At 38.9% G+C, this 16,567-nt stretch overlaps 1 protein-coding gene across 51 annotated transcripts in view; it reads right to left on the bottom strand.

The window, feature by feature from the left end:
- The window catches only part of Nrxn3 (neurexin 3), a 1,631,407-nt gene that overhangs the window by 4,122 nt on the left and 1,610,718 nt on the right, over nt 1-16,567 (bottom strand). For 2 of the 51 annotated variants that reach the window (XM_063261446.1, XM_063261447.1), the window contains exon 23: nt 8,489-8,844. The exons of the other annotated variants lie outside the window; for them this stretch is intronic. In XM_063261446.1, the coding sequence (XP_063117516.1) occupies nt 8,735-8,844 (110 nt within the window). In that variant the 3' untranslated portion in view covers nt 8,489-8,734. Of the gene's footprint in view, nt 1-8,488; nt 8,845-16,567 lie in introns of those variants that run through there. 51 annotated transcript variants of the gene reach the window in all.

Here is a 16,567-nt window from a genome sequence, read left to right as displayed (position 1 = left end):
CTCTTGGAACTCCCTTGACTGGGAAAATGACAACTTGCCTTACATTAGCATGAGATGTATCTTGTGTATTCAAGGCTTTTAGGTTATAGGAAACATAGGCTGAGCTAGAAGCTCCATTTTAAAAATGCAGAGTCTAGATATCCATGACTGGCTGGAAACTCATGTTTAGGTTGAAAAAATTGACTTAGCAAAGTCAGTTTTGAAATCAGTGGTTCTTTATTAGAGTGGATATATATATATATATATATATACATATATATATATGTGTGTGTGTGTGTGTGTGTGTGTGTGTGTGTGTGTGTGTATTTGTATATATATACTAGTTTACCCAGAAAGCTTCATTATCATATGATTACTAAGCATGTGGACAGCAGGGGAAAAGCAATTTAAGAATACTTCATAAAAACATGGTTTCTTGCACATCACAGATGCAAGGAATACTCTGCCAAGGCAGAGTATGAGGCTGACATTTTCCTCCCATGTCTTCAAGACAAAGTCTCTTTGGCATCTCTGTTTGACTGAAGCAGAGCAATTTCAAGAAGTCACCACTTGTGCCTTGTCGCTGCATTTGTTCTAGAAAGATAAAGTCTAGCCATAACCTAAAATTGTTTTAAATCATAGATTCTTTTCAAATTCCACAGAGAGATGCACTGAGACAGTTTTCAGGTGGAATAACTTTTAGTAACTCTGGCTTCCTGCCGGGGGGTGGGGGTGGGGGGAGCTGAGACAGGATATCCAACAGTGAGCAACTCATCAGAGGAGATCTACTTTCCTCTGTTTAGAGCAAAAGCAGGCTCTGAGATGAGGAGGAGTCTCTGGACTTAAGGGAGAGGGATCTCTGGACCTAAGAAGATTAGAGAAGGTAGGAGCAGGTTATATGGTTTGGCCCTTTTCCTGTACAGGAGCAGTGTCTGGGATCTAACCAAACTCACTCCCAGGAATAGCATAATTTCACTCTCCAGTTAGAAAGTTGAGATGATGATACCATACTCTCAGAAGGCTCTTTCTGAGCTGAACTTAAGGCCCTTTTATGTGCTGCTATCGGTAGCTATTTTACTGAGATGAGATGGCTAGGGTATGTGTGTGCCTCTGCTAATAAATATGCCCATTGTTCAGATACCCTCGTCCTCTATTAGCAACAAAGCCTGACTGGGATTTGCAGCAGGTTCAATACTGCAGGCTTCCAGAGACATTCTGGAGCGTCAAGCCTTTAAGTTTACACTGTCTGCCATGATTCTTCCTATAATGCTTCATTCTTAGAACAGTTCTACTTGGCATCCCACGGCTTCTATCTTTAAACACCACCTGTGGTTCAGGAATACTGCATCTATGCTCTCTGGACATGTCCAGGTATGTTAAGAGGAGGGTCTGGGGGGTTGGGGATTTAGCTCAGTGGTAGAGCGCTTGCCTAGGAAGCGCAAGGCCCTGGGTTCGGTCCCCAGCTCTGAAAAAAAAAAAAAAAAGAGGAGGGTCTGGTAGCAACCACACAAAAATCTTTGGCTGTTTCCTTATCTAGCCAATAATTGTGGTCCCCAGCAAGAACTGGTTGGTCAGGGGGAAATGGATATAATTTCAGAATCATTCAGAATGGCAGGGACAATAGAAAATTGTATGATTATTTCCCACTTAACAGATACTTTTGTTTTATGAAGGGAAGAAAAGCAAGTATCTTCGCAAGAATCTCAAGATAGTCTGTAGTCTGGTGTGTCAGCTTGAGTTTCGATTCTGCTCTCAGAGTTTGAACCGATTGAGCAAAATGATCTTTGCATGGTTTGCAGAACTTCGGGTTTGCTTTGCTAGGCCAGTATGCCTTTTTTTTTTCATTGTGAACATATATAATTCATATACCTTGCGACTTAGTTAATACATAATTTACACACTTTTGCTAGTTTTTATAAATGGGATTTGGAGCGCAATTCCCTAAAGGTAAGCTAGCCCTAAAAACTAATCTTGCACAAACTATTTTTCTTACATTTGTAGGGGTATGGAAAGGCATGCATGTGCTGTGTTCAAGGTGATCTAGGTAGAGGGCAGTGTTTGGATGGAAGTTTGCAGCCATGAGGAAGAAGTGCAACTTTACTTTCCAGGACAGAACAAGACTGGGTGTTCTTTTCAATAAAAAAGTGAGTTGTCTCCTTTCTCTGCCTCTGTGGTGTGTGTGAATGTGTGTGTGTGTGTGTGTGTGTGTGTATGTGTGTGTGTATGTGTGTGTGTATGTGTGTGTGTGTGTGTGTGTGAGAGAGAGAGAGAGAGAGAGAGAGAGAGACAGACAGACAGACAGACAGACAGACAGACAGACACAGGGACAGACACAGAGAGACAGCAATAATGAGAGACACAGAGAGACAGAGACAGAAAGTGAGAGACAGAGAGAGACAGAGAGACAGAGAGAAAGAGAGAGAGAGACAGAGACAGACAGAGACAGACACAGAGACAGACACAGAAACAGACGCAGAGAGACAGCAATAATAAGAGACAGAGAGACACAGAGAGAGAGACAAAGGCAGAAAGTGAGAGACAGAGAGACACAGAGACAGACACAGAAACAGACGCAGAGAGACAGCAATAATAAGAGACAGAGAGACACAGAGAAAGAGAGAGAGAGAGAGAGAGAGAGAGAGAGAGAGAGAGAGAGAGAGAGAGAGAGAATGGCACACATGTGGCATAGGCTGTGTGTTGTAGTCAGAGGACAATTTTCAGAACTGGTGCTGTATTTCTGCATTGTTGTGGCAGAGTCTCTTCTTTGTGGCTGCCATGTGTGCTCTAGGGTAGCACATCCTCAAGCCTCCAGGCTACTGACTCTCCTGTCCAAGCTACACTCATAGGTATGCAGAAATTACAATATAAGATATCAACCCCGCAGTTTGGTGGGTTCTGGGGGCACAGAACTCAGGTTGTCAGGCCTGGGATCCAGATGCTTTTACCTGCAGCTGTCTCGTTAACCTTGGGTTCCCTTTAATCCTGGCTAACAGGAATAAATCTTCAGCATATGGCTTTATTACCAACATAAAAACCTGAGTTGTATGTTCCTTATGGCTACAACAGAAACAGACCTCTTAAGCAAGGGAGGAGACCATATTGAAGAAGAATAATTTGTGAGTCTGAGAAGACATTCATTTAAATATAAATCCAAACTCTTTGACCTTCAAGTAAGAAAAGATCACTGTCTTCATGATCACTAGAGGGCATTTGTTTGCTTTTGACTGTACCGCCTGAAACACTCAACTAAAGACTTAAATTCAACCATTTTTTCCCTTTGTTTTCTCTTTTCAATTCTTGCTAGAGCTTCATGGGATTGTTTTGAAAAAAATCTAGAAAACTTGTTTAGCTTACAGTTGAATCGGACCATTCCCTTTTGCTTTGCTTTTCTCATTCAACAGCCCAGCAAGTATCTGTGATTTCAAACCAAAGTAAAAATCCAAACTTTCCAAATCGTATAGATAGAGGGCTTTAACGCTTCCTAACTGGCAGTTTCTAAAGGTCTACCGAGTTTCAAAGTGACGTGAGATCAGTTTATTTTAAAAAGAACACGATGGGTATCACGTCCTAAGAAAGATCTGGAAATCTTTCAGAACTATCTTCCCTTTCCTTCAACATTTTTTTTATCCTGGAGTTGTAGTGATAAGACATTATAAACAATGCCCTCTGCCAAGAAAGTCTGAGGCCAAAATTTGCTGGTCTCTACTTTCTGAAATTGTAGAAGCTTTGATATTTTTCTCTCTTGGCACTGCCAGGAATTAAGGTTGTCCGGAGTTTGAAATGAAGCTGCCAGGTATGGGAGGATGATTATTACAAACGGGAATTATTACAGAGTAGGTAAAAAAAAAAAAAACTTTCAGGTAGCTGTAGACATGAGAACTGCCTGGAATAGGCACATGGGTTAGGGTGTATAATTATGTTTAAATATTTAATGTGAATGTGTACATGCATCTGAATATGTCTGTGTGATTGTTGTATGTGGTAATATTCATGTGTCTGAAGGGGTATGAGCATCTGTACACAAGTGCAGATGTCCTCTAGAACTGCCGTATTTCTCTGAGGTAAAGTCCCAGAAATTGGAGCTTATGTTCCTCTTCTAGGCTGGCAACCTCTGCTCTCCATGGTGCTGGGTTTTCAGGTATACATACGGCACCTGATCCAACTTGTTTAGGTGTTGGGATCTTAATTTGGATCCTCATGGTCATAGAGCAAACAAACCCATGTAGGTATTGCCTATCCCCCTAGCTCTGTTATCAGTTTTAGCATGAATTTTTGTCTTTTAAGAATTGAAATGAATTCAGTATGTATTCAACCCTCTGTATTTATGGGCTCAGCAGTCAAGGATTCAAGGGACCGCAGATAGAAATGCCCCTCCCCCTAGTGTCTGCACTGAATATGTGCAGATTATTTTTCCTATCCTACCCCTAAAATACATCTAGTCTAACAACTTTGCACAGCCTGGGCATTGTATTTGCTATTTTAACTAATACAGAGAATACTTAAAGACCAAGGAAGCTATTCATAGGTTCTATGCAAATTATGCCTCTTGTTTTCTTTTGGACATCAGATATAGGTGTGTTGTCCAAGCTGCTCTCAAAATTCTGGGCTCAAGCAAGAACCTTGGCTTTACAAGTAGCCAGGATAATAGTTATAAACTAATATACCTGGCTCTCTATGATATTTTGCTTAAGAGATTGTCTGAGTTTCCTTCCCTGTTGCTGTGAGAAAGTCTTCTAACAAAAGCCATTTGAAAGAGGAAACGTTTGTTTTGGCTCACGGTTCAAGGTTCCAGTCTGTCATGGAGGCATATTACAGCAGGTAGGAGCTTCAGGGAGCTGGTCACATCGCATTGGAATCATCAACACGGAATGCTTGTGATCAGTTTACCTCTCTTAGTTTTAGATAGTCCAAGATCCTGACCCAGGGAATGCTGCCACTCACAGTGGATGAGTCTTCCTATCTCAGTTAACCCGGTCACAATAATCCCTTACGAGTGTGCTCAGAAGCCCGTTTCCCAGGAACTTAACTATACACAAATGTTGGTATTAGAAAGGCATCTAGAACTGATCCTTCAGGTCAACTGATCCAAGAGGGCATAAAGATATTCATGTATTCGTGTATCCACCTCATATGAGGTGAGGGGGCAGAGGATATATTTCTTAGGAATGATGTAATAGCTAATGATATGCCCCTCCTTCGTGAAGACTATGTAATCACCTGTGTCTAAGCTTAGAAAGTATTCACACAGTCACGTCTAATATTAACAGTCAGAGAGATATGAAACCTGGAATATATCAAAATCCTAATGTTTTATGCCATCTCTAAAATTTTCCTTTGGTTTAGAATAAGAACTATCTGTATTCTTCAATGTTAGCATCTTAAAATCAAGAATATACATTTTTCTTTTGACAAGGCTGTGCTTTCCCTTAAACTAGAGAGCTCACTAGGGATATAAAAGGTCTATTTTAGCCCCGAAGGCTGCCCTGCTTTTTTGCTCTACGAGTGTATTTATAGATATATAATTCATGCCTCTAGGGCTGATATCCAGCAAAAGGGTCTGTCTGCCATTGCAAAAGCCAGTGTATTAAAAATTCAATAGAACTCTTCTGAACTGTGAGGATGTTGTCAGTGGTGGCGAATGCAGTGGGTCATCTTTAAAAAAGAGAGAGAGAGAGAGAGAGAGAGAGAGTGAGAGAGAGAAAGAAAAATCAAGAGCAGCATGAAGTTTCAATGTGGCTCCGGCCTTTCTGCCTCTCTGGAGACAGCTGACTCTGAAAGGTCATAAACATACAAATAGAATGATGCTAGGCGGAGAGCCTCCAGAGACAACTCCATGCTCCAATTGCTGGGACCTCTTATGTCTATTTCAGTTCTTTACCTTATCTCTGATTTGCATTATTCTAATCCACTCAATACATAAAGACACTCATTTACATATTTGGCGTCATAGGAGGGAGTACTTCAATGCACAGATATGCTGAAGCCTTTAACCATTAAATGGTTCTACATTGGTGACCTTCATAGAAAAAAAAAAACTTTGATCTGGACAAACACAGTCAGCACTTGGTAGAGAAAACACCGGTAAAACTTGTATCAAAGGAGAGAAATTTATCTTTAACACGATGAAATTCTTCAGTTAAACCCTCTAAGTTTAACACATACACACACACACACACACACACACACACACACACACACGTACATACAAACACACACATACACACATACACACTCCTAAAAATAGTAAATGGTTTATCTGGAAAGAGTTTAATTCAGAAAAGCTACCAAATCTGTTTTTTCCATATGTCTAAGAATAATGAGTCCAAACAGCTTGATGTAATTATGTGTAGTAAACCAGGGGATGCCAAGTGAAGTTTTCATTTTCTTATGACTTACAAGCTTTTATTCTGAACTCATTTAGCCTGGACTCATGTTAGCATTGGAATTACACTTATAAGCCACAAGAATTGGTTATCTTCCTTCAACTCCAAGGAAAATGGGAATAATAACAGAGTCTGCTCCATGTCACTAAACACTGTATGCCACCCAGAAATGCTTTGCTATTTTTATTAACGTTTTGACCTATAGACATCCCAGTCATTGATCAGTTTCTCTGTCCTTTATAATGCAATGGGCTTATAGGCAAAGATACAAATACTCAGGGTTCAAGAGGTAATTTTAATAATAGACTTTGTGGAAAGATTCATAATCGTTCAAAGATCTTGTATTTGGAAAAAATGATTAACTTCTAACAACATTGATAGTTTTTTTTCCAACAAACATAAAAGCCTTTAATATGATTAGATATATTAACATCCCCTTTTTAGAGAATTCTATCTTTTAAAACTGAAATTCTATTCAATATGTCAAGCTGCATAAAATTTCCTGAACTGAGGTGAAGAGAGCCCATTCATTAAAGTTACCAGGCTGAAAACACTTCTTCTATTCACCACTCACTTTGATATTTCTAATAACGGTTTCAGATAACAGTGCTATCTAGAATTAGAGTTATAACACGTGACTTCTTCATTTAAGAGATTGCATGGTGCCTCTCACCAGCCTTGAGCTTGTGATGTGCAGCTGCTACACTGAGCCGAACAACCTTAAGGTCGAGGCATTGTCTCCACCCAGAGTTACGTAACCGTGATACCTACCCAGGTACTTTCTACATCAAAGATGAATTATCTGCATCTTCTTGGAACAAGCATAAGATGCCTATGAGGCTTACCTGATTAAATCCTTCTGGATGAATAGAAAGGGCAAAGGAGAGTGAGACAAAGGAGAGGAGAGGGGAAGAAGGGAGGGAGGATGCTTGAGCTTTCTCCCTGTGTGTACATGATGCCATGTGCTTTTGCCAGAAGTCGGTGTATTCATGGGAAGGCATCAATATCATAGCACAACTCTGTAAACACCTGGGATTCTTGATGTCTTTATTCTGAGTAAAATTGATTTTGTAGCCTGTGGTGAAGATGATAGTGTAATCCTGGAGAACCACTCTACCATAGTCACTTGAGAGTACCTTATTTCCCCTTTGCTGAAAGAAAAATAAGATAAAGGGCTGATTTCCCTGAATATCTTCTAAGGAATTAAATTAAGGATGAAATTACCACTGATGATACTTGGAACTAACTCAAGTCAATTTGGGGGTTGGGGGGGGAGGAGCCATGCCTTCCATTTGCTGTAACCAATTTTAATATCCCACTTTAAAGCAACCAATACTGTAAAGGCTTTAAAGTCTGTGGCTAAAAATAAGCTTAATAAGCTTAGAGCAAGACTGGACTTCTTTCAGTTGATGAGAACTGGCTCTTTAATTAAAAGTAGAACTCCTATTGACTATTGAATGCAATTCAGCACAAATCAGAAGAGTGAAAATAATGCAAAAAGGCCAAAATAAAATAACATACTTAATATACTTTTCAAAATCATACATATAGAAGAAAATAAAACCAACATCATAGCGAAAACAAATTCAGCAGAAGAGCAAATAATGTCAAAAAGGCATTCGTAGTATTAAAACACAAAGCAAAATAACAACATAGAAGCGAGAGAGAGAGAGAGAGAGAGAGAGAGAGAGAGAGAGAGAGAGAGCGCTCAGAATTTCAACATAGGTAACACAATTGAAATTATAACAGAAAAGCATACCATATTAATTTATAGTCAACTTACATCAACAAATTGCCCGCATGTTTTTTGGCATGGAAGAAAAAATTTACAAAAGAAAGTTGTGTAAGAATGCTCTTGGACAAATAGAATTGCCACATTCTTGAAAGTTGCTTTTTTTTGTTGTTGTAGTTGCTGTTGTTGTTGTTATTGTTGTTATTTCTTAAAAACTTTTGAGCAAAATGTCTAGTTTTTCAGATATAGTAATTTACAACAGAGGATGATACAGGGAGGCAACAACACAAACATTCACACCACATAACATGAAAAGAAAAAAATCTGCACTTTAACAAGTTTTACTTTGGAGGGACTTAGGATGGGCATTGGTTTTTAAATTTAAAATAATTCTTCTTTCTAGGACTGAAAGTGAAAAAAATTATAATTTGCCTTAAAAAAAAATCTATGCATCTATAGGATTTGGAATGAATTTCTTCATTGTTAGTTTTCAGATAAATATTTAGATTTGTATTGTCTTTTTGACAAATTTTGAGATTTTTCTTAATTTAGGGGGGTGGATGACAGCACATAAATTTTAACAACGCTAAAGAAGGGGGGAGCATGGGAAAGAAGGGGTGCGGAAAGGGGAGGGGTGTGTCTATGAGTGTACTACACAGGAGATGAAGATGAGAAGGGTAAATGTGTAAGTGAGTCGCCATGTCCATGTAAGGGCGGCACGGAGTGATCTAGCTGCATTAGAGCTTCTGGCTGTAAGGAAGGGATGGGCAATATACAAAAACAAATGAGCCTACACATGCCCATCTACGGAAATCAAGAACAGAACTCTAACACTGACAATCTCACACACCCTAAGCTGCAACTTCTTCAACATGCAATTACTACGAAATCATTACAGTTGCATCATGAGATTTTTCAAATCATAAAAGCACTTAAACTGTTTTTTCTCCTCCTCCTCCTCAAAATAGACACAGTACATAAAATAATATCGCTAATACTCAAGATCAGAAGGTTAAAAGCAAAATCAAGGAGACTAGAGTTATGCATTCAAGTAGAACAACTTCATCGGCAGCCACGCAGCCTCATCTAAAGCTGGGAGTAGAGAGCTCCACAGAGCAGATGAAGGGTAGTGTCAAGCGGAGAGCCCATAGACTGGGCTGCTCCTGAGTCCTCTGTATAGAAATGGTAGGGTCTAATGCAATCGTCCACCTTGCACAAGCCACCCATGATTTGTACTACTGCCAATGAGACCGGGTCATCTGAAAGATGAGGATGTGAGGTTCTGCAGCTGAAGTTGTCCCATATATAAAGAAAGAGCGTGAAAAAAATCTGCAGAAAACAATTCATAACTTTCTCTAATCATTTTGGAAAATCAACTCTAAAGACAAAGATCTAGCAGTTAAAAAGAAATACATTGATATTTATATATATAATACAAAAACATTTAATTTCCAAACAAGAAGGGAGAAAATAACAAAAAATGGGTTTTTGGTTTTTTTTTTTTTTTTTTGCTTTTTTTTTTAAAGAGATGAACAACCAGATGCACACGCTGAGAAGGCACAGACAGAGCAGTCAGGGGACATGGCTTTATATTCATGTTGATTTTGCTGGTTATTATTTGATTATTTTAGATTTGGATCACTGATCCCCCTTTTGTGACAGCCAAAATTGAAAATAAATTCTGATATTTCTTTGGAAGTTGCATTTTGATTTTGTTTCTCTTAAAAAAAATAAAAAGGGCGTGCCGTCTGGATGTACGTCCTAAGAAGACAGTTCAAAGAGAAGGCAGGTACTGTCTATCACCCTTGAACAGTTGGGATGCCAATCAAGTTAACGCATGCTTAAAGTAAGTTGCATTTAGGGGAAATAGAAAAACAGAACAACCAGCTGGGTTAGGTAGAGAGGTCAGCAAGACGAAACCAATTTGGGGTGGGAAAGAGAGCAACTGAGTTTTGATTCATGCTTTTCCAGTAGGGGTGAAAGACATCAGAAGACTTCCTTTCAGATTTCAGGTGCAGTGTGTGTCTCTGTCTCTGTCTCTGTCTCTGTCTCTGTCTCTGTCTCTGTCTCTGTCTCTCTCTCTCTCTCTCTCTCTCTCTCTCTCTCTCTGTGTATATGTGTGTGTGTGTGTGTGTGTGTGTGTGTGCAGTAGGGGGACTGTAGTGAAATGAAAATATAGCAGCTCTCGAGTTGTTCGGAACTTCTTCGGGAGACTTGCCTAGAAGGCAGAGTTTGTAAGGTGTTCCAGGACTACAGTAGGTAGCATGACTTCGTGAGTATTCTTTTTCCTCCAAACTGAAAGAGTACCTACCAATGTACTTGCCTACTGAACAGAAGAAAAAACTAATGTTACTTTTAGTAATAGTGTCAAAACTTCTCTATGCTCCACAGACGACATTATCAGCATCAGTATCTCCAATGCTGAGCAAAATGCATTGTGCCTGAAGTAAATGGTGTCAGTTTTCTAGAGACTAATTTGAGAGAGAAAACATTACATTCAATCTACATTAAGAAAAGTAGACAAGAGCCTGTGAGTATCTCAAACCTGTGTGTCCATGTATGTGTATGGTATGTGTGTGAGCATTGAGGGATAGATATTTGAAAAAGGATGAAAGGGAAGTTTTACAAATGGCCTCATCCCCTACTGGAAGAGATCACTGAATTTATAATCATCACTATATCCCTGTAAGAACTATAATTTTCAACCAAGGACTGGGAAACCCGGGTAGGCGAACCCCAAAGGTAAGAAGACGCTTGAGAGCACTTGGGTCTGACAGCCAATTCCAACCATTTCAAATAACCCCTTTGGGTAGCTTTGACAAATTGAATAAATTTTGAAAATGAGGCCAACTTCTGCCCCTCAGGAGACGCCCCTTTTATTATTTTATTTTAAACAGAATTGTAGTAATATGTCCCCATGGGTCAGTCCGTACCAAGATTTTTAGTCTCTGGTTTAATAATGTTAATCATTATTTTTGGAACTTCACAAAGTGCAGTTGGAATGTTTCTACATGGAAGGAAGACAATTCCAATATTAAAATAAAAAGGAAAACCCTTGTTGTCATTTGGTTGAGTTTTGGACTATCAGTTTTAATAGTGAGTTTTATTTCATGAGAAAAATCTGGGAAGTGCTAAGGTAACTGATTTTAGTGCACCAATCCAATGACTCTCACATAAGACTTCATTTGGTAATTGTTACATAGAAAAGCTTTTTGTTTCACATGTCACTATTGAAAGCAGAAAACAAAGCTTGTGCAAAGACTGAAGAATGCGGTTCTCAGGGTATTCAAATTCCAAAAATAATGGGTGGTGTTTGCAGGAATCTATCATCAGTTGGGGTCCCCTAAGGTTTGTGTGGAGTAATTTACTTATTTCAAAAATGCTTGTTTTACAACACATACAAAGTAGGACACCACTTATTCTCCAGAAATCACTGGTTTGGACAATTCAACATGCTAAAATTTAGAGTTGGCACTTTGCAAATTAATAAAAAAATGGATAAGTATCTTTTTAAATCCATGGAAGCCATAATTTCAAATGAAGCCAACACACCCTGGATGTAGAGAGCATATCAATTTTTATAATACAAGTTAGTATCCAATCATTAGTAGCCAAATTTGAAACTGCTTTGCTCTCTAATACAATATGCAAAATAAAATTATTAATCATTCTTTGTCATTGCATAGATTCATGCTTATTGTTCATTGTCTATCTACACTCACTTTGAATTTTCAAAAGTATATGTTATATATTTATAGCTCTCCTCAATGTTAATAATGTGTTTCAGTTATATTTGCCTTTGAGAACAATTTAAAACAACATATTTGGATGCAATCGTTTTTATCTCAGCATGTCCTAATAGCCCCCATCAAAATGGAAAATATAATGCATACAAAGAAAGTACTATAAGTTGCAATTTCACAGATCAGAATTCATCGTGGAAAACTCTCTTCAACTGAAGGCATACGTTTGTAAACTACTGGGTCAAGGTGGAGCTGGACAAGCTGATGGATATAGTCAGGAAGCTTGAGTTCAAGTCTTACCTATCTTGGATGCAGGTTCCTCTTTCTAAAAGACATGTCTCAAACATGAGAAGATAAAGAGCCAATGGCGAAGCTGAAATGAATACCACTAATTTCAATAAGTCCTTGACTTTCCCTCTTTGAAACTTAGAGCAGCACCAAGAACTTGAGAGATCCCAGACTTGAAGTAAGATTTTCAAATTGTTTGCAGTAGATTTCTAAAGAAAGACTTCATGCCTGCCCCTCCCATAGATATCCAGAGATATTGTTGAATGATAATAATTTTTTCATATCTACCCAATAGGGAGGATTCTCATGGGAGAAAGAATGAATCAATTCTACATCACACATTGGCCAAAAATGAAAATGTTGGCTTTGCACAGATGTGGAATCAGAAGAAAATGAGTCTGGCTAAGATCTTTTCGTCAGTGTGAGCCTTCTTATACCTTGACATGTCATAGCATCTTTCCCAGGCACACTGTGACAAAACTAGCTTTACATATGGTACTTGTTCCTGTGTAAAAATATTTAATATTTTGTAAATGCTAAACAAAAGGTTCATGCATTGTTTGTTCCAGACTCATTTTCCACACCTAAGTATTGTAGGTAGGAAGAGAGAGAGGCTAAGTTCTCCACATAGAAGAGTGCAGACATCATCAAATCCAATACTCAGAACTGCATTTCTGTGTTAATTATCTCAGGTTTATTCTACCTCCATTTTCCAACTTATGAGAGTAGATAAGAATGCATAAGGTGTTATTATATCTTAAAAATTAGTAAGATAGCCGAGCCTACAGATAGCACGAAATGTTTAGACATGGGAGGGGGAGGACCTTAAAGTAAGGATTATATTCATCTGAGTTTTAACCTTTTTCTTTAGATCTATTCTGCAATCTCTATTCTTCTTGTGAATACACTCTATCCTGAATTGACTATTAACTATTAATTCTGTGTTCTAGCAAGCTTAATTTGTTTTCTTATATATCTCAGATTAATTCTAAACAATTTGAGGGGCAGGATAGTGTCTTCCTGTTCACATTTATTTTCACACAAAGTAGAAAACACTTACTCAATTGCTTATTTGAATAATTTGAATTGCTTACCTCTCTGTCCTCACCCTAGCCTCTATATTTCATGAAGGCAGTCACATTGACATCACTGAAGTGAGTTGATTTCTGATTGAACTCTCATACAGAGAATGGAGACATTGAGTCAGAAACCCTACATATTACTCTTATCTGTACTACAGAAAACCTTATTAGATATTCAACAAATTCATTCATACTATTGAGTCTATTTCCTCAATAGTACCATGCAAAGATTATGATGTATGCTCAATTATCTACCTCACAGAGTGAATTTGCACAGCTATGAAGATTTTAAATGTGAAAGTGTTTTTAAATTCTAAAGGGCTTTACACATGGTTGCTACTACTATCTTCAAGGACCGTTAGCAGCAGCATATTCAACAGCAGAAGCTGGGTCCCGGGCAATCAAGGTCAATGTTATTTCAAACATGATCCTTAAAGTGTTTACTTCAGTAACAAAGTCTCACCTCAATCTGAAAGCCTGACTGTTACAGCCATAATAATGTCTTTCCAACTTTGTTTACACTTCTTCCACTAATATTGCCTGCTTTCTTTCTTTCCTTTCTGTCTGTCTGTCTGTCTTCCTTCCTTCCTTTCTTTCTTATTAGTTATTTTATTTATTTACATTTCAAACGTTATCCTCCTTTCCAATTTCCCCTCCACAAGTCCCCTATCACCTCCTCCCTCCCCTCCACATTTATGAGGATGCTCCCCCACCTGCCCACCTGCTCCTGCCTCAACAACCTAGCATTCTTCTATCCTGGGACATCAAGCCTTCACAGAACCAAGGGGCTCCCTCCTAGTGATGCCAGATAAGGCAATCCTCGGCTACATATCCAGCTGGAGCCATGGGTACCCACTGTGTACTCTTTGGTTAGTAGTTTAGTCCCTGGGAGTTTGAGGGTTCTGCTTGGTTAATATTGTTGTTCTTCTTAGGAGGTTGGAAACTCTTTCAGTTCCTACAGTTCTGACTCTAACTTCCCCACTGGGATCCCACCCCACCCCCGCACTCAGTCCAATGTTTGGCTTTTAACATCCGCATCTGTATTGGTCCGGCTCTGGTAGAGCCTCTCAGGAGACCATTATACTGGGCTCCTGTCAGTAAACACTTCTTGGCATCAGCAATAGTGTCTGGGATTGGTGTCAGCAGATGGGATGGATCCCTGACTGGGCCAGTCTCTGGATGGCCTTGCCTTGGATGCTACAGTACTACTCAGTAGGGAGAAGAGAATATTCTCTGAGAAGTAGAGTGAGAGAGGGATCTGGGAGGGAGAGAGGAGGGAGAGTGAAAAGTGGGGCAGTTCAGATATGGGAGGAGATGAGAAAGAAGTACAAAGGGTCAGGAATCTGAAAATGGGTGTGGAGTAGTGAGGGAGGGGGAACTGATGGTAGCATCTAGAAAGTCCCAGATACCAGGGACCCAAGAGGTTCCTAGGACCCTTCCTAAACAGGAAGTTTAGCCAAAATACCCAGCAAACGGGAGATAGAACCTGTAGAGACCATATCCAGTGGATAGGCACGGCCCCCAGTTGAGGAATGCAGCCACCCAACCACCTCAAAAATATTAATTGAGAATTCCTCCTGTCAAGAGGAAACATTGCCTTCTTAATGCTTAACTCACTCACCTTTAAATGGTGAGTGTGTGTTATTTACACATGAAATATTATAGCTAGTTTATTACACCTGTGTAGGTTAGAAACAAGCTCCAACGAGGTCATATTTAAATGAATTTTCACCAGGAACTATTATTGTATAGTAAAACAACAGACCTCAAAGGAGACTGTGGTCCTCTGTCTAACAATCTGTGTAGACCGAGTCCTGGTATTATTTAAGACACAAAGAGAGATGAAAACAAAAAGAGAAAACTCCTCAAACCCTTTGAAAACAATCCTGGTCAACACTAGTACAATGAGGTAAAATGAAAACACGAGAGAATGAAGTTTGAGGAAGTATTTCAGTTTCTTTTTTTTTTTCCCCAAAGTGTTCAATGCCATTTAAGGTGCACAAATGAGAAAAACCCATTTAAAAATGGCCAAAAGTTTTGTGGGTATGTGAAGGGTGTTTGTTTTTATTATTGTTTTGCTTTGGTGGTAATCAGTTACCCCATCTTCTTTGTCTTGCTTCTATGTAGATTTAGGGTTTACAGGTGCATGCTGCATATTATAATATAGGTGAGATAAAACACCCATTTTTATCAATATTTAAAAATCACTTCATGCTAGTCAGTGATGGATGTTCTATCTGAGATGATTTTTCTCTCCAGCTGAATAGTATAAGATTGGATAATCTGTCTTTTCCCTACCCTTATTGCACTCATCCAGCCAACTCTTAGCTAGTCCTAGACTTAGCTTTGGGGTCCTATTCCCAATGAGCAAACACTGTTTTCTTTGATGTTCTCCTGACACCTTGTAATAGGCCCAGAATGAACAGAATCAATAGAACTAAGAATCAAGAGCTCTGAGATCATCAACCAAAATAAGTATTTTCCCTTTAGGCTGATTTTCTAAAGGATTTTGTCATAGAGGTAAGAAAGTCACCAACATACTTATGGTTTCTTAAATTTTAGTGACCCAGTCTGGCCCTTAGCTTTAAAACATCATAGATAGGACAGGAATTTCTAGTTCAAAACTCTGGTAACAATTTTAACTTCCCATATCTGCTTATCTACACAATATTTCAACTTTGATAATCTAAGAGGCACCCTGAATTCAGCTCCAGCTGACATTGGATGTTACACCTTTATCCTTCACCCATCCAAGACCCTCTCGTCTTTGGACTTGACTCACTGAGCAGCACTCCAGGAAGACATTTTACTTGAGTCTCTGGCTAACATTGCCTTAAGAAAGTATTCCTTCCAAATTTCTTTCATAAATTCCAAATGCATATTCCAAGGGGAAAGCCTCAAATAAACTCTTCCTTTGTGTACAAAAGTGTCTGTTTTTCTTTAGTCTCAATACCTGACCCCAGGTAGTGTAAGTGACCCCAATCCATTGTTTGGTGTCTATGATCGTCTACTATTTCCGCTTTTAAAATTAAAGTTGATTAGGTAATTAATATTTAGTTTTATGTGTATGGGTGTTTTGCTTCCATGTATGTCTGTGTATCAAAGTGTACCTGACGTTCACAGAAGCCAGGAGAAGTCTAAATCCTCTGCATTCAGTTATGAGCAGCAGTATAAGTGCTGTGAATTAATCTAGGTCCTCTGAAAGAGCAGCAAATGCTCTTAACCATTGAGCCCCCCCCCCCAACCCCTACTTTGGTTCCCCAAACTGCATTTTCTATATGGAGGCCAGAGTGACTCTCAAAATCATATAAGAACAATTTTGTATAGCAAAGAAAATAACAAAATGAAAAGGCAAGCAAC

This window comes from Rattus norvegicus, chromosome 6 (genome assembly GCF_036323735.1).
Source record: "Rattus norvegicus strain BN/NHsdMcwi chromosome 6, GRCr8, whole genome shotgun sequence".
Lineage (NCBI taxonomy): Eukaryota > Metazoa > Chordata > Mammalia > Rodentia > Muridae > Rattus > Rattus norvegicus.
The sequence above is the reverse complement of the archived record's forward strand: the minus strand, read 5'-3'. Positions and strand labels throughout refer to the sequence as shown.